Raw genomic sequence first — 18,725 nt, 5'->3', positions numbered from 1 at the left:
CTCAACATGCAACCACTTTTTCAACGGAATAGTTCCAACAGTCTTGATAAAGAATCTAGATGAAGGCATGCACAATTCTATCCCCAGACTGGCTTTTCTTCTTGTACTTCTACAAAGTACAAGTTTCTAGCCCTTAAAGTACAAGTTTCTAGCCCTTAAACTTTGTTTCTCCATCTATGAAATGAGCTAGACTACACGATCATTAAAATCCCTTCTTATCAAAGTTAAAACTAACTCATATTTTAGTATCCCTCCGTACTTTCTTAGATTTCCTGGTTCATACACTAGGCAACCCAAAAAGTAAAAGAGGATACACTATTCTCTAAGGATAAAAACAAGTAATATAAAAGCAACAAGGCCTCACTTCCAAAATCAAGATAGGAGAGAACAATACTTAAAACCAATTTACTTTGTTCCTTAACAGCAATTCATTGATAGGCAATCTGATGAAAATATGGAGTCTGACTCAACAAAATTAAATTTTTTTAAAATTCCAATTTATTTGTCTCAGCAAGACAACTCAACTCATGAGCAAAACTGCAGGGAAATCAAGAGCTTGGGTATAAAGTATGAAAGGATGGCAGCTTTAAAAAAAATATTCACTGAAACATTACAATAACATGACTGCTATCAAAACAAAAGTAGGTCTTACATGTTACCATAACTGGTAACCTCTTAAGATTTGCTTGAGTGTGTAAAGCTAGAAACTAAAATCTAATGTACTTAATATTCTTTTCATACAACCCATTTTTAATTCATTTAAATCTAAAATTACGGCCAAGAGAAGACTCACTCCACTGAACTAAACTGATGTTCAACTACATTAAGGAAAGCAAGAAATGTCCCTCCTACCTGTGGCCTGGTCTCTTTTTCTGGAAAGAATCAAAGGTTTCCCCTTCCTGTTATTTATAAACATCTGTCCAAGATCTACAGATGATGCAGAAGATCCTTCCTGCTGTTTGCTAGTTCTGGGAGACACATCAAACTCATCTGATCCCATCTTCTTTTTTCTTTTTTGTGCCTCTAGTGCTTGTTGTTTTGCATAAATATACTCTAGCTTCTTCAGGACCACTTCTTCTGTCTTACCTATAGGTTGATAGGGAATAAATTGTCACTCTTTATATGACCCCACATAATAATGAGAAATAGAGTCAACTGAAATTCAGTTGGTTTAACTATATTCCCCAAAACTATGGAAGGCAAGAGTGATTATAATCCAGAGGAAACGTCCCACCCAATCAAAAGGTAACTGTTAACTCTGGGAACCAAGCCGTAAACTAAGAAGTATCTGAAAAGTCTAAATGAGGATTTCTCCTCACGAAAGATGTTGTATTATACTCTTTTTACCAGAGATCATTCACATATCTCACCTGAAAGAGATGAGACTTTCCGTATCAAAACATTCCGTTTTCGAGTCAGAAGATTTTTCTGTCCTATCAACTTGTCTGCCTGATCTGTTAGTCCCTGAATTTCGCTGAATGCCTAAGAACAAAAAATTAGTATCATGTGAATTGATTTGCTCTTTTCTAAAAACAGGTAAGGCCTATACAATTTCTTCAATGAAAAAATTTTAATCTAATACTTTAGAAAACTTTATATGTCATTTAAAACAATTCTTAATGCTTCAGAAACTATTATTTGTTAAACTGTAGGAGGTGTTCTGGCTTTACTTCTAAGGAACATGATTATTTCCAAAGAGCATCACTGAGTGTTTCACAGGTGTTTCTACTACTACAAGGAGATACAAAACATTTTACTCTGCTTAGATTTTAATAATCAACTTTAAAATCACTTCCTAGTCTAAGTAAAATCTGGTTGAAATAACTATGTTCTAGACAGATATGAATGCTTGTCTTGTACTCCTCCAACTTCTACTTAAAAGCAATTTAAATGAAACTACCTTAGATATTTCAGATTTCCTTTTAAAATGACTGGTAACTGTTAAAAAACTATGTTAAAATATCACTTATGTGGGCCACCTGGGTGGCTCAGTTGGCTAAACGCCTGCCTTCTGCTCAGGTCATGATCCCAGGGTCCTGGGATCAAGTCCCACCTCAGACTCCTTGCTCGGCAGGGAGCCTGCTTCTCCCTCTCCCTGCTGTTCCGCCTGCTTATGCCCTCTCTCTCATACACACAAATAAAATCTTAAAAAAAAAAAATCAGAAACATTAAAATATGTAAGTATATGTAAGTATTATCACTTATGTTGTGCTTTTCACTGTGGTAAACTATTCTAGGGGCGCCTGAGTGGCACAGTTAACCATCCAATTCTTGGTTTCAGGTCAGGTTGTGATCTCAGGGTCATGAGATCAAGCCCCGCGTCGGGACTCTGAGTTCAGCGCAGTCTGCTTAAGACTCTCTCTGCCTCAGGGTGCCTGGGTGGCTCAGATGGTTAAGCGTCTGCCTTCGGCTCAGGTCAGGATCCCAGGGTGCTGGGATCGAGTCCCACATCGGGCTCCCTGCTCCATGGGAGCCTGCTACTCCCTCTGCTTCTCTCTCTCTCTCTCTCCCCCCCCCAACTCTGTCTCTCATGAATAAATAAAATCTTTAAAAAAAAAAAAAGACTCTGCCTCTCCCTCTGCCCCTCCCCACTCTCTCTAAAATAAATAAATACATCTAAAAAATAAAAAATAAATAAATAAAACGACTGGCAACTGTTAAAAGTATGTTAAAATATCACTTATGTTGTGCTTTTCACTGTGGTAAATTATCCTAAGTGCTATGGAGAACACCAACATAAACAGATTGTGGTAAATAGAGCTAACCACAGTTTCTGACTTAATCTGAAGTGAAGATAGCTTGGCTGGTTAAGAATTTGACTTTAAATGACAAACTACTCTGACTCAACATGAGGGCTTTTCCCTTTAAGAGATTTGTTGGGTGTTCACTTAGTCCACATTCAGATGTTAAATATAAGCTCTACTTCAATCTCCCTCTTAGGGTAATGATTCTCTTTCTCATAGTATCTCTAGAAGATTCTCTTAGTCAAATTCTTATTTGTGGGTCACTTACAGAGAACACTTACCCTAGTGAGAATAAGACTTTTGGAAACCTTGGAAGAATGCAGCAATCCCAATGTGATCTTCAATTTCTCAAAGAGATCCCTCATTTCACCACGCCGACGACGCTCATTGGCAGTGTGTGTACGACGATAATAAGCAAAAGCTTCTGCTTCTTTTTGTAGTTTTTCACTCCAGTAATCAGGCTTCAGTTTCAGAGGAATTGGTGGAGCCTATCCAAACAAAAGATTGCCACCTAATTATCTTTCATTTGTACCTGCCTTCTACCTCCATCCCAAATGGCACTGTTCCATACCAGATAGCTACCGTTTTCTGTCTGGACTATTTTAACAACCTCTTGATATTGGTCATCTTACTTTCAGTCCATCCTTCCTCCAAATCTAGTAACCAACAGCGTAAATCACTTCCCACCTCAAATTTCAGTGGTTCTCAAATGAGGAAAAATTTGAAGAGGGAAATCTAACAAAAGGTTATCCATATAATTTATTATTAAAACTTGTTTTCATGACACAAATCACATGAAAAATTTCAACAAAATCTTAATTGATGGAAAACAGGTTTAAAAAAATTTTTAACTGCTTTAAGACCTTTTACAGTTGGTCAAGGATCAACTGCCTCTCTCTTCCTAAATCACCATTCTCTCCAACCATTCCAAAGTGCTAGAAGTTTCCAAAACGCCCTATGCAATCTCACACCACCCTGCCATTATGAACTGTTGCCTAAACCTATCCCTCCCATCCTATCCTCCAAAACTTAACATTTAAAAAGTCAAACTTTGCATTTTTCCAGAAAAGCCTTTCTTGACCCTCAGTATGCCTTAAGCTTCTTTCTGTTACTCTTTCACTTTTAAAAATTACTTACTAAAAAAAAAAATATATATATAGTAATAATAGATGCACATAGGGTTTTAAATATAAATATTTGAAGAGCTTATAATGAAAACCAACTGTGCCCTACATTTGTACCTGGATCCTTAAAAACAACCACTTCCTGATTCTTTTAGAGGCTTCTTCTGGTTCTTGAATCTATATTCTAAGTAAAAAACAGTAATATAACCTTATTCTTTTCCATTTTCAATGCTATCTGCTTCCTGCTATGAAGAAGACTTAGCTCACACCACTCTAACATCTCACATTCTTCCTAATATAGACATGTCATTAATTTTAATTCTTATATTGATCCCTTTGCAACTTGGATATAATTCTGTATCAATTTCTCATTTCATCAACACAGTATCTTTGTAAAATGAGGATATCAGCACTCGTATCCTTCATTTCTTCTTCCCTCTTTCACCTCCCAATTTGTCATTTGTACTTACACATTTTTCAAGACTGCAAGTCTTCCATACTTTATTCACAGATTATGAAAACTTGAAAAACATCATTAACAGTGGCTACCTTAAATCAAGACAATGTGAATACTACTCATACAAAGTGAGTCATAATTATATTCCCTGTCTTCTACAGTTTCTTGGTTTTTGTTTTTCCCCCTCTAATGTCTGCTTTTTTTTTTTTTGACACTGTTGGCCTTTATCATAAACCAGATAGCACCCCAAAACTCTTATATAAAATCATTCTTTCTAAAGTCAAACTCATTGTGCATTAATATAGTATAAGAAAGTAAAAGATACAAGATAGAAAATTAATATCAAGTTTAATTATAGTAAGACACTACAAATGATTTGCATGTAATAATTAGGGTACAAAACAGTGGCTTGTGTATATAAGCTATTATGAAAAGTCTTACATCTGAAAAATATTTTAGAATGAATGAAAAAATATAAGTGATAGATGCAAGATGATTACAATCATGTAAATATGTACCACCCAAAACCAGACCAAACCCAAACTAATCACCCAGTCGTTTTTGAAAAGGCTTGAATACCACTCTCCACCTCAACCCCATCTCCATCACTGTTTTTATCACTTAAATTAAAAAGACAGAGTAACAAGTGGAAAATGGTTTCAACAACCAAACTCTCTTCCATGCTTAGCCTAAGGATAAGGGTAAAAAAACCCTTGGTTAATTATGGTGCCACAACATCATACATTTAAATACATCAAGAAAATCAAAGAGAGCTCATAATTTAATGGCGTCTTGAATTGCTAGCCAACATTCAGATAATAATTAATTTTTTAGGTCACTGAAAATCATGAGCCTAGACAAGAAAGAATGCCAGCCTTTTTTCACATCACACAATTAGAATATAGGATTAGCTTTCAAATAAGCACATCTATTTTCATCAACTCCGTACCCATTTTAATTCTTCTAAAATAGTCTATTTAGCAGTAGAGAGTTAAGAGGGGGAAAAAAGCATTTTAAGAGTATAACTTCATTAAGAAAAAAAGCTAATTATATTAACTCACTGGCAAAAACAGCCTGTATTAGTCATAGCTAATACAACAAATGTTATTTTAAACCCTAATGATAAATGTTATCAATTTAATTAAATGAGTAATTGTCATTAAATATATTGTAAATACCTTTCGACTCCTTTCAGCAGCTTTTTCATCTGCAGAGATATGGGTACGGCACCTAGGTAAAGACAATATTTTCCAATGTCTTACTGAAATTCAATAACCCAAGACCTATTTCACAGCTACACTAAACAAAACCATCCCAAACTGTTTAAAAGTATAACCAGCTTCTTTCTGCCAAGGTCTGATATGGAGCAGTATGATTTATTTCAACAGTATGCTTTTTTCACTAAGTATTCAAATAGTCCCTAAAACTGCAAATTACTTTTTCAATCATGAAATATTTCATATATCCAAAACTGTTTAAACAAAATATATAATGAACATCTGGGTGCCTACCATGTAGCTCGAGAAATAAACCATCTCAAATATACAGGAAATCTTTTTTTTTCCATTTCAAATTTTAATTTAAATTCTACTTAGTTAACACACAGTGCAATATTGGTTTCAGGAGTAAATTCAGTGATTCATCACTTACATACAACACCCAGTGCTCATCATATCAAATGCCCTCCTTAATACCTATCACCCATCTAGCCTCCCTCCATCACCCCTCACCTCTCTCCCTCATCACCACCATCACCAACCCCTCCCCCCTCAACCGGGCTCAGTATGTTCTCTAAGAGTCTCATGTTTTCCCTCTCTTTCCTTCCCTCCCATGTTCATCTGTTTTGTTTCTTAAATCCCACATATGAGTGGAATCATATGGTATTTGTCTTTCTCTGACTGACTGACTTCACTTAGCATAATACACTCTAGCTCCATCCATGTGGTTGTAAATGGCAACATTTCATTCTTTTTGATGGCTGAGGAATATTCCATTTTGTGTGGAATACCACCACACACCACATCTTCTTTATCCATTCATCAAAAAATACAAATCTATGTGCAGCCCACCCAATCACATTTCCTTCCTCTCTTCCTTCTCATAGGTGAACACTCTCAAAATGAGGGTTTTGTTTTTTTTTTTAAGATTTATTTATTTGGGGCGGGGGGGGGGTAGAGCATGAATGAGCGGAGGGGAGGGGCAGAGGGAGAGAGACAATCTCAAACAGCCTCACTGCTGAGCGCAGAGCCCGATATGGGGCTCGTTCTCACGACCCTGAGATCATGACCTGAGCCAAAATCAAGAGTTGGAGGCTTAACTAACTGAGCCACCTTGGGTGCCCCCAAAATGAGTTTTTACCATGCATACCTTTGCAGTTTTACTAGGAATGTATGCATCCCTAAATAGAAAATATTATGTAGCACTTTAAACATTATATGTGTGTGTGTGTGTGCATATATATTAAAGATTTTATTTATTTGACAAAGAGAGACACAGCGAGAGAGGGAATGCAAGCAGGGGGAGTGGAAGAGGGAGAAGCAGGCTTCCTGCGGAGCAGGGAGCCCGATGCAGGGCCCGATCCCAGGACCCTGGGATCATGACCAGAGCCGAAGGCAGATGCTTAACAACTGAGCCACCCAGGTGCCCCTAAACATTATTTTTTTTTAAGATTTTATTTCATTTATTTGAGAGAGAGAGACACAGTGAGAGAGGAAACACAAGGAGGGGGAGTGGGAGAAGGAGAAGCAGGCTTCCCGCTGAGCAGGTAACCTGATGCGGGGCTTGATCCCAGGACCCTGGGATCATGACCTGAGCCAAAGGCAGACAGATGCTTAACGACTGAGCCACCCAGGCACCCCTACCCCTAATATTATTATAGTGTATCTTTCTTCATCTGATTTCCCTCAACATTGTATTTGAGATATCGATAGACACAGTTCTAGTTCAATCATTATAACTGCTAGTGTTCCGAAGTGTGAAATTTCCAAAATTTATTTTTCAGAATTCTAGTAATTGTTTAGGTTGTTTCCAAATTTTCTCAATGGCAAACAATGCTGCAATGTATAGTCCCATACATGGCCCCTCGTACATATGTGTGAACTTTTCCAGGATATATATACCTAGGAGTAGAATTTCTGGGTGGAAGAAAGGTATGGAAATCAACTTCAGTCATATCACACTACTCTCCAAAGCAGTGCTAACAATTTATACTCCCACCTGCGGTATGTTCCCATTGCTCCACAACTAGACACAATAGTCCTATCAGACAGCACAACTTTTTTTAAAAAATCACAACTTTTGCCAGTTTTAGGGACGTGAATTAATGAAGTCACTGTGGTTTAATTTGTATATCCCCAAATACTTGTGAGGTTAAACAAATTTGTGTTTACTGGCCATCCATGTTTCCTCTTCTGTGAACTGCATGTGATATATCCATTACATATTTACCTACTCCATCATCTTTTTCTTACTGACTTAAAAGATTTTATTTCCTTGATACTAATCCTTTGTCAAACATGTATGCAAATATTTTCCTTACAGTGTAAGTTTGCCTTTTCAGTTTTCATGATGTAGTAAGAGAAAATTTTTAAATGTTTAACAATCTGTTCCTTTACAATTTGTGCTCTTTGTGTGTTATTCTTGGCCCTTTATTATTCCAGCCCATTAAGATGGTATCTTTCCATTTATTGAATTGATCGTCAATGTCAAACAGTAACATTTTATAAAAATTTTACACAGCTTTTGTTAATAATCCCAAACATGTTTTTTTCTGTTACTATTCTGTTATTATTATAAATGGTAATTTTTGTTTGTTGCTATTGTTTAGAAAAATCAATTTTAGTATAATCAGCATATCCAGCAATACTGCTAACCTTAAGTCTAATTAATTACATTGTTACAAGATTTAAACTCTTTCAACCTTAACGGATAGGCAGCTGAAGTAGCCTCCAAATAGCTCTGGAATGAAGAAAATTATTAGACCTATGTCCCTATCCTGAGACTCTCAGCATCATCAGGGATGAAAAATTACTCTTTCTCTACTCACTGCTGTTTTACATGGTGGTTAATGAGGTAACAGGAAAAGCACAAAGTCTGGCACAAAATAAGGACTCCTATCTTACTTCCATCAACCTCTCACACCCCAATCCCTAATCAATACAAGGCTTACTAACACAAAAAATGGAATAAATTTTCCTGACCAAGTCATCATACTCTATTTTCATCTCATCATCTGTGAACACATAAAAATTTCCCAACTGTATCTCAACTGTTTAACCAGTAAAGTAACCAAATTTAGAATTTAATGTCTATTCTTAAAAGATAAAGGAACTAATTTCTGTTGAGTAGTCCACTTGTGTCAGTTACCCTAGTCGCAAATTGGGGGCATTTTCCTCATTTCACAGGTAAAAATCTAAGACTCAAAGACTTGCCCGAGGTTAAACCGCTACAAACAAAACTAGTATTTTAATACCCATGTGTCAGGCTCCAAAAGCACAGGTTATTCACATTCACACATGGTCTTCTAGCAATAACCAAGGCAAGTTAATTACCTCTGAATTCCAGCTCCCTCTTCCTCTACTAATCAGAAAAAAGCTAGAGGAATAAAGAAACCAGGTCAGTTATCCAGAGTTCCTAAACAGAACATATAATTTTGTGTATGGTCACAAAACAACAATTAACAAAAAACAAAAACTCCAAAGACAAAGTAAGACTTACGGCTGTTTGAAAGTCTGTGTTTGGGCAGCTGTGGTCTTCATGTGGGCAACATTAATTTCCTCAGAGAGCTCTTCCACAGTCTCAATGTCCACCTGTTCCTCATCATCCTCAATGTATTCTACACAGTTATTCTGAAATAAAGCATTCCAACAGTAAATAAAGTATTGGGAAGCAAACACACCTAAACTTTTCAACCAAATGTTCCCTTTATAAAACCAACCAGGGCCAAACATTGATTTTACACCATGAATACTGATGATCCTAAACTTCATCATAAGAAGGAATTAGTTATGAAGACAACACATGGTTAGAGCTAACAACCAAGCACTACATTAAAAATCATAGATACATACTGAACAGACATCACTAGACTGAACAGAGTCCCCAGAGGGCTGTATATGCTTCTGTGTTATTTCTAGCGGACAAAATTCAGGTACAAATAGATTAAAGCTTCATAAATCTTAAGATTAAACAGCAGTAAAGTAAAATTTGGTGAATGGGTAAGGGGGAAAGGAAAAAAATTCAGGTTCTATTTTAAGAGTGCTTCATGGCTAACCCCTTAATGCACACCCACAAAAACAAACTCAAGGCAGATATGAAAATAGAATACAGCCCAGAGTCAGTCTTCTAAGCCTCTTAATCCCACACAAGGAAAGCTTCTGAAGAATTTCAGGTATCAAAAAAAGCCCAAGCTTACTGTACTTGCTTTACTGTACATTAAAAAAAATAGTAATAAAGTTGGGCCGCCTGGGTGGCTCAGTTGGTTGAGTGACCAACTCTTGATTTCAGCTCAGGTCATGATCTCAGAGTTGTGAGATCAAGCCCCACATTGGGCTTCATGCTCAGCGCAGAGTCTGCTTGTCCCTCTCCCTCTGCTCCTCCTCCACTCATGCGTGCACTCTCTTAAAACATACGATCTTTAAAAAAGTCAATCAGTAAGCATTTATTGAGCACCTATCATGGAAACTCACTGTATTATTTTATGTAAACAGCAGAATATACAAATTATGGAATATGTAGAAATATTTAAGTCCACCTTTAAAAGCAGTGTTTACTATGCCAGAAACTAAACTGGGAATATGTTATCTGTTTATAATAGTACTATAACTGAGAGGCACAACTTAAAATGAAGCATCCCAATCACCTTATTAATTGTTTAAACTTGATGGAAAAATTACTTACCCCCATGACTTATAGGTTCCATAAGGCTGACACTAAATGCAAGCCATCAATTATGGTCCCCAATTTAAACAATGTCTATTTAATTTAAACAATGTAAACAATATATATTAACTCTAGGAAGCTAAATCAACAGAGTCCTGACAGAATCTAAAGAGTCTAAATTATAATGTAGGTAGATGCTTTATGGTATTTAAACCGAAGAATGTCTGCCTACAGCATGGCTTTAACTGCAGGGTTTATAAATAATATCCAATAAACTTCACAATAGAAGATTTAAAGAGGCTACTCACTACTTTCCTTACACTATTCCAGTATAATGCTAATCACATGCACAAAAATATCATACATGTCGGACAGGTACAGAAATACAATGCAGAATTTAGATTTTTAGAGTTCATTTAATATAATGCCCGTACTTTTAAAAAGGTCACTGTACCTTGTATGTCAGATTCCCTATTAGGAAATCCAAGCAATGTCACCCTTGATTAAGACACTTCAAAGCTTCTGTCAGTTCTACTGACAGCAACAGTTTTCACTGGTTTTAAAGTTGGACTGTCTTTGGTCTGATGCTTACCCAGGCTGACTTACAATGGGAGATTCTGCAAAAAGCAGAAGAAGATCTGCAATCTAACTAACTCTTAAACTCAATGAATTCAGATTCTTCAGCTACCCACAGGTATCTGTCCTCAAAAAGGACGAGGCTACAGACAGAATTATAAGGCAAATGTATATAAAATCATCTAACAGTAGAGCTAGGTCCTCATTTTACAAATGAGACAATGAGGTACAGAAATAACCAACATAGGAACATTAGAATATTTAAACATTTTAGAGTTTTAAAATACTAATCTTTCTGTTATATTTTATCTGCATAAGGCAGTTAGGCATTAACAGAGAAGGACCAGGGGCGCCTGGGTGGCTCAGTCATTAAGCATCTGCCTTCGGCTCAGGTCATGATCCCAGAGTCCTGGGATCAAGCCCCGCATCGGGCTCCCTGCTCCGCGTGAAGCCTTCTTCTCCCTCTCCCACTCCCCTTGCTTGTGTTCCCTCTCTCTCACTGTGTCTCTCTCTGTCAAATAAATAAATAAAATCTTTAAAAAAAAAAAAAAAAGACAGAGAAGGACCAGGTTAACACAGAGACTGAATTTCATGGAAGGGAGAACTGCATGACAATCACCAAAGGGCCATATTATCTGCTCCTAGTTACAGGGACACGGTTTAGATTTGAGGGCACCCTACAGAGAGCTGGCTACAATCTCCTTATGTTTTAATCAAACCCCATTGCCAGGTGTTAGCAAACCACAGCCTGCAACCTGTTTTTGTAAATAAAGTTTTACTGGAACACAGCCACACTCTCACTTACTATTGTTTATGGCTGCTCTCACGCTGTAAACAGCAACTGAGCAGTTGCAACAGCAAGCCATCCAGCCTGCAAAGTCTAAAATGTTAACAATCCAGCCCTTTACAAAAAAAGTTTGTCCAACTCCTGCCCTATATCTGTTTCTCACTTAGATAGGGTTACAACCTTAAATACAAAGTCTACAAAAAAAAAAAAAACGGCTTCAGAAAAAATTTTTGTAAAAATTATAAAGGTCATATTACAAAGGGAGATAACCAAAGTTTAAAACATAAACTCTAGAAACTAATTTTAGGAAATAATTTAAAAGCAACTTAGGGCAGGGTGATAATAAAATATTAAATGGTATTTTCCATTTTTCTCCAAAAAGAGAAACATCTCTCTAAATGTAAACAGTAAGTTCTCCTCTAGTTCTAAGGTCACCCATTCCCTGTTTTTTATATATCTACCAGATAGGCTGTAACCGCTTCACACAGAAAATGTCCAAAAAAACAAAACAAAACAAAACAAAAAAACTGAGAACAAATGGGAGTAGGAGTTTCAGGATTTCTTTCTTAAAACCTAACTTGAAAGGAACGCTCAAGCATCTATCCCCCAAAGGCATGAGCCAGCCTTTCGGTAAGAGCAGGCAAGTCTCAAAGAACAATATAAGCTCAATAAATGTTACCTGACTGACACAGCCTAAAAACTATGAAGTCACTTAATCATGATCTAAACCTAGGCATCCAAATCAATGCATCAGGTCTTAGTGATCTTCTGGAAGATCAGTAGCTACTGTCTCTAATAAATCATTTTAAATTCTTGAGGTTTCAGTCACAACAAAAATGGGCTCACCACCTTTTCTACATCATCAACCTCCTCACTCTGGTAGTCAGAAACAACATCCACAATCTCATCAATAGAATCATCGGTTTTCTCATTCTCATCTTCCTCATCCTCCTCTTCCAAATCCAAAACAGTCAAGTCAGCACTGCTTCGCCCACCCTTCTTCTCTTGCTTTGGTTGTATCTGTTCTCCTGACAGCAGTAAGTGACCTTGAAAATGTCCTTCCCCTCTGCTCCCTTTTGTAGCTCTCCTCGGAACAATGGAGAAGACTGTAGGACTAGAAATCTTACTCCAAGAATCACATTCAGTTTTTAAAACTCTGACATTTTCAGTAGCTCCACTTTTTCCAAGTAGATCAGAGATGCCTTGTTCTTGTTGAAACACATCAGAATTTTCCTGACAGGTCTTTATTTCTTTAATTGACGGCTCATCTGCCTCTTTCTTGCATTCTTGTGAAGTTACAACACATTTCTGGGTCAGAGGGCCCTTCAGGTGTTTTCTCCATCTCTCCCTAATACTGTCCTTCTCCAGGGAGTCTCCACATCCCTTTTCCTTGGCCTCTGGCTGTGGAAGAGATTGCTGCTCCACAACTTTGCTCCCTGATAATTCGAGTTGACTTTCTTCCTTAGAGATGATTGGAAATTCACCTGATTTTTCCTCTGGATTTTCCAATCCTTTCTGCTGTTCCACTTTCACATCACCAAGCTTTTTAAGCTGTATATTACTTATACTTTGGACTGTCACATTGCTGGCTTTTTTGGAAATGGTCTTAACTTCTAGAACAGCCACTTTTTCTTTGGAACTGTTATGATTTCTAATCCCATACTCTTCATCAACATCTTTATAGTCTTCATCTATGTGTGACCCAGTGATATAGGAGTGCTGAGAAGGTTTAATAGTTATAGGACCCTCTTCTGTAAGAGATTCTTCATCTAAATGATCACCCCCACCTCCCACAGAATCATGCAGGATTTCTTCTGAGGCAGTAGCCCCTGAGTTTTGCTTTATTACATTAGCTTCGGAATCTATAGTTTCTCCTTCTGGCTGTAGGGCCTTCTTAGTATCCTGCTCTCTTTTTAAAAAGCTTGTTTCATCTTTCTGGTCTGCACTCTGAGACTCTCTCTTCATCTGAAGAGAAGCAACATGTTGAAGAATGGAACTGGGAACAGGCTTTTGTCCAGGGAGCTGCAACAAAGCAAAACTACCAGACTGGAGAGGAATAAGACTGGCTGTACCAACAGGCTGCCCTCCTGAACTATAGGTTATTTTGGTTTCGGAGCCTGTTTTACTTGCAAAGCTTTGTGGTTCAGGAGGGGAAATCCTCAGGGTCAATGTACCAGACTGAGATACAAAACTAGGTCCAGAAGAAAGCAATGATGGTGCCTGAGTGATAACATTCACTGGTGGAGAAGACCCAACAGCTTGAATTACAGGGTTCATAACAGAGAAAGCAGAGGATGAAGCAGAAGATGGTGGAGTCTCTGAAGGTTTGGAAGGAGTGGGTAACCGAATTCCCATCACAGAGCCTGGTAAGAAAAAAAAAATTTCCCTTTTAATTATCACTGCCCATATCAAGACTCCCAAGGTACGCTTTTCTTTTTGGACAGGTTAACTCTAAGAGACTAAGAAATCCTAGTGTATTAACATGCCATTTGGCCAAATGATTCCACAAAAGAAAAATGCATCAGAAAATCTCCAATTTTATACCTGGGTTCCGAAACATAACAGGCTGTAAGCTGGGCTGGGTATTAGAACCTCGAAGCTGATGCAAAGGGAGGAGCTGAACAATCTGCCCGTTAGGATGCCTGAATAGATTCATTCCACTTGGGCTCCTAACAGGCTGCAAAACCATCCGATGCCCCTGGAGTTGTGTGTTTGGGACAGGTCTAAGAGTAGGAGAACCCTGCTGCACTGGAATCAGCAACAATCGAGGTCCAGTACGTTTCACTGTGTTAGGAGAGACCTGGGGAGTAGCCACTGGAATCTGAGGGGCATTTTCTGAAAAACAGGAAATGGAAACACAGTTATCAGAATTTCCCTTTAATACATGTAGGAAAAAAATATTATGATATAGGATCTGACCACACTACAAATCATTTCTAATTTGAATTATACAGTTGGTGAAATCCTGTACCTCTATCATACATTACTTAATAGTCCTATGGCTGAGAACAATTTATCTTAAAACCTAATTATCAAGGCATTGTAGGACTTTACATTTAGAATGGTAAAAAAAAGACAGAAAAAAGAAAAAAGAAAAGAAAAGAAAAGAGAAAGGAAGGAAGGAAGGAAGGAAGGAAGGAAGGAAGGAAGGAAGAAAAAAAGAAAAGAAGAAAGCATCAATTGTCAAGAGGTGCATTTAAAAATAGAGATAATGCCTCTGCCTAATGAAAAACATGGCAGGCCTCTAAATCTGGATTCTCATTAAAGTTAAACATCATTCATGATAAAATTCTCTTCTTCAACCTTATAATTCAGGTTGTTAACGTTTACTAAAATTATGACTTCATTTCACAGGTCATACTCAAGTAAGATAAAGTCCAGGATTAAAAATCATGAGGCATAAAAAACTCCTTGGCTTTTAAAATTCACTGACAAATAACCAAAGCATTAAGATCTGTGGAAATTATTTTTCAGAAGGAAAAAAAATACATACCCCCCAAAAATGGAATGAAATTAAGAGACATCAAAGAAGCAGGGAAATAAAGCCTGGTTAGGAAGAGGCAAAAGATAGTTTTAAAACAAACAGAAAAAGCAAAAATTTAATGCAGAAGATGTGAATTTAAAAAAATTTCAAACCATTAATAGTACCTAAAGACCCATTTTAATGTTTGGAAGAGATATTTAGAAATACTGAAGACATAGGAAAAAACAGTGTGAATAATCTACAGATAGATTTTTGGTCATGGGGATAAAAAGGTAGGAATAACGATAATAGTATGCAGAAATGAAACAAACCTAACATTACCATTCAAATTAATGAACTTACTTAACATTATTAATAAATATTTTTGTTAGTTTGTCGCTAAGAGAAAAATCAACAAACCAAACAAATCAGTTTAACATGGAGACTATTAGATAAGCACTCTACCCACAAAACAAACCAAACTTCTAAAAAGAAATTATGCTCCTAATATTTACATGACAAGTTACATACAAGATCCAGAACTACTCTTGAAAATGAAATAAAATGCAAAAACCAAACTGCTCACAGGGGGGTAAAAAATGTGCAATTTAAATAAAAAACATCTTACATAATTTAAGAAACACATTAAAGCATTCTTAATTTCCTGAACATTTCTGTTCAAAGAACATTTTAGGGAGTGATTCAAACCCAAAGCACTCTAATCCAGAGAATGAAAGCAGCTTTTAATACACACACTAAATATGTGATTATTTATTCACATACAGGTGAGGGCAAGAAGGGAAAAGAAAAAGAAGGGAAGTTAAATGAGAAAGTCACAGATTAAGTGCCCGAGTTGGGATCCTCTTTATGAACCTAGAACAAAATTACACACACTTAGAAGTTATCAGAGTTAGCTCCATTTAAAATAGAGCAGTTAAGAAAATCTGTTAACATTATTATTTCCTCAAGTAGTATTAACAGAAAATATTTTTAGATGGTATATGGATATAGAGAATCACCGTATCACATTGTCAGAAAGTAATTTCTTTTTCAAAAAATCTTCCAATTATATACAAAAGAAAACACCAGTCTTTGATATTACATCAGCATTTTCTTGGTTTCTTCATTAACAGAGTGCAAGCCACATGTTAACATATGGTAGCTACCTAGAATATATTTCTTTTCATTATTCTTTCCAGTGTATGAACCACTGTTATGGCAAGTAATGTTGGTTTCCAATTACAGTAAAATTGCTTTTAAAAATACATTTAAGCAAACAAAGGAGTTGATTTAAATAAAAATATTAAGTCAGTAATAATACAAATGAGAATCAGAGCAAATATCTCAATGTATATTCCAAGTGACTGGAATCTGAGAAACAGTGAACCACAAAAAGCTCAACTACTTTATAGTTTCATGACAGAATTAAAAAAGGTTGGAATCTGTATCGTTTAGAAAATCTCAGTTAAAATGTAACAGGATATAAAAGCCCTTAGCCTGGCTGTAGCATGGCAGAAGCCCTCTGCTCTCTCTTTTTTAATTAAAAAGAAGCACACACAGGGATGCCTGGGTGGCTCAGTTAGTTAAGTGTCTGCCTTCGGCTCAGGTCATAATCCCCTATTCTCAGGTCCTGGGATGGAGCCCCACATCAGGCTTCCTGCTCAGTGGGGAGCCTGCTTCTCCCTCTGCCTGCCGCTCCCCCCTGCATGTGTGCATGCACACATGTGCACGTGCTCTCTCTCTGGCAGATGAATAAATGAAATCTTAAAAAAACAAACAAAAGAAGCACACACAGCCCCCACCCCCGCCAAAAGGGAACACCTACATTTGGGTTCTCCCTCAGAGATATGCAACCCTAGATCTCAGCACAGCAGTGCACTTTGTCCGGTGCCCATCTTGATGGCCGCTCTACTGGCTCAGAACTCCACTTCCACATGCATTATTTCAGATTCAGTCAGTATTTCCATTATAATGTTTTTGAGTATTTTTAATCTCCTCAGAAAATCTCCAGTCCCACACTAAACCATCTGTCAAGGTTGTTCAATTTATTTCAAAAGTACCAGTTATGGTTTTCATCAGTGCTCTGGTTACAAAGTTGCAGATTTTCAGTGATTTGTCCTAACTGATATTAGCCATGAGGTCTATAATTTTTAGTGTTCAGTTTTGCAGATCCATGCATCACGTTATAGCAGAAACACCTACACTGTTACCCTGATATATCTGTAATCCTATCAAAACCCTAAGTTTTATAAAAACAGCTGTACAGTAGGTAAACCAGCTAGTAACATCTAAGCCTTACCTGGTCTCTGGCTCACTGGTGGACTCCCATCAATTCCCGAGAGTATAATGGGAACAGAGCCCAGAGATGAAGTTGGTGTGGTCACCATGGAGGAAGATGCAGCTGTGGTCACCACGACTATGGAGGTGGAGGCAGTGGAAGCAACAGGAAGAGTTATAGTTGGAGGAGATGCTACCAAAGACTTAGGAAAAGCAACTGAAGCCACAGGGGTAGTTATCCCAGTCGTTTTGATAAGGTTCACAGTGGCTGTAGACTGGGAAGGTGTTACAGGGGTGCTGGTATTAGTTTCAGAAACCTCAACAACCCCTGCAGTGGTGGCACCAGAAGAATAAGTAGTTTCTTTAGTTCCCACGTCAGAAATAGCAGTCATAGGTGTCACAGCAGTAACATTCTCTAAAAACACTTGAGGGGTGGTAGTAGTGACAGCAGCAGTCACAGGGCTGCACACCTGAACTGGCTCAGAAGAAACCACAGGTGTGACGACCATTACTGGAGAAGGTCTGATACTGAACTTCTGTGGCCCTGTTAGGGGTTGGGGTGTGCTAACTCCAGGTATCTTCTGCTGCAGGGCTCCAACTTTACTCATCACAAACTGTGTGAACACACCACCAGGAGAGGGTCGAGCCGCTGCAAATAAAAATTTGCAGGTCAAAAATCTTCAGTTCTCATATTTTATCCTCTTAGTGATTGTGTTTATCAACATTTATTGCGCACCACTGGGTCAATTTCTTACAGGTACCACCTACCTGCATGGTATGTGCCAATTTCCACCCACAGAAATCAAACACTTCTCTCAAACCAAACCAAACCTTTATAATACTATGAAAGGGATTAAAATTGGGTGTTCCTACCAAGATTCTTTTGACTGCTATATAATATAGCCAAATTGTCAGGACACTAAAAAGACAATATAGCAGCACACAACTTCATCACCTAAAACAGTGAAGAAAGGAGAATTCTTTCTCCCCTAACTCTAATTTTAAAACTTGTTTCACCACTTCCTCCTGTCCCAGCACCTCCACCTCTTTATTACTGCTTTCCTGTTATGAGACAGTTAAGTTTTACATATTTCTAAAATGTATAAAGACACTTTTCAAAAGAGGGCAGGATAGGATTTAAAAATCACCAGTTAAAGCTGCATTGTTTAAAAAGGTAAAATAGGGTCTTTTTAAGGCATACAATGCCTGTCCTCCGTGTTCATATAACTCCAGCTTTCAGCCAGATATTTCAATTTCCCATCAGAGGAATAAGAATACAGCAATGGACACTTACACTTAATATTCCTAAACAGATTTGAACAAAAAGAAGAATTCAATAAACTGACTATATACACTCTAAATGCTAAAACACAAATGCTTTCAAGAAGGTAATTTATTAGACTCCAGCACTGAAATG

At 37.3% G+C, this 18,725-nt stretch overlaps 1 protein-coding gene across 14 annotated transcripts in view; it reads right to left on the bottom strand.

Moving 5' to 3' along the window:
* The window catches only part of MGA (MAX dimerization protein MGA), a 158,613-nt gene that overhangs the window by 5,660 nt on the left and 134,228 nt on the right, over window positions 1–18,725 (bottom strand). For 9 of the 14 annotated variants that reach the window (XM_027569298.2, XM_027569297.2, XM_027569295.2 and 6 more), the window contains 8 exons: window positions 17,331–17,957; window positions 14,113–14,403; window positions 12,415–13,931; window positions 9,042–9,172; window positions 5,504–5,555; window positions 3,026–3,232; window positions 1,371–1,482; window positions 853–1,086 (listed from right to left, as the gene is read on the bottom strand). In XM_027569298.2, the coding sequence (XP_027425099.2) occupies window positions 853–1,086; window positions 1,371–1,482; window positions 3,026–3,232; window positions 5,504–5,555; window positions 9,042–9,172; window positions 12,415–13,931; window positions 14,113–14,403; window positions 17,331–17,957 (3,171 nt within the window). The remainder of the gene's footprint in view (window positions 1–852; window positions 1,087–1,370; window positions 1,483–3,025; window positions 3,233–5,503; window positions 5,556–9,041; window positions 9,173–12,414; window positions 13,932–14,112; window positions 14,404–17,330; window positions 17,958–18,725) is intronic. The other 5 variants (XM_027569301.2, XM_027569303.2, XM_027569306.2 and 2 more) reach the window with 4 other exon arrangements.

This window comes from Zalophus californianus, chromosome 6, assembly GCF_009762305.2.
Source record: "Zalophus californianus isolate mZalCal1 chromosome 6, mZalCal1.pri.v2, whole genome shotgun sequence".
Classification (NCBI taxonomy): Eukaryota; Metazoa; Chordata; class Mammalia; order Carnivora; family Otariidae; genus Zalophus; species Zalophus californianus.
Note: the sequence above shows the minus strand (reverse complement) of the source record. Positions and strands in the feature narration are given on the sequence as shown.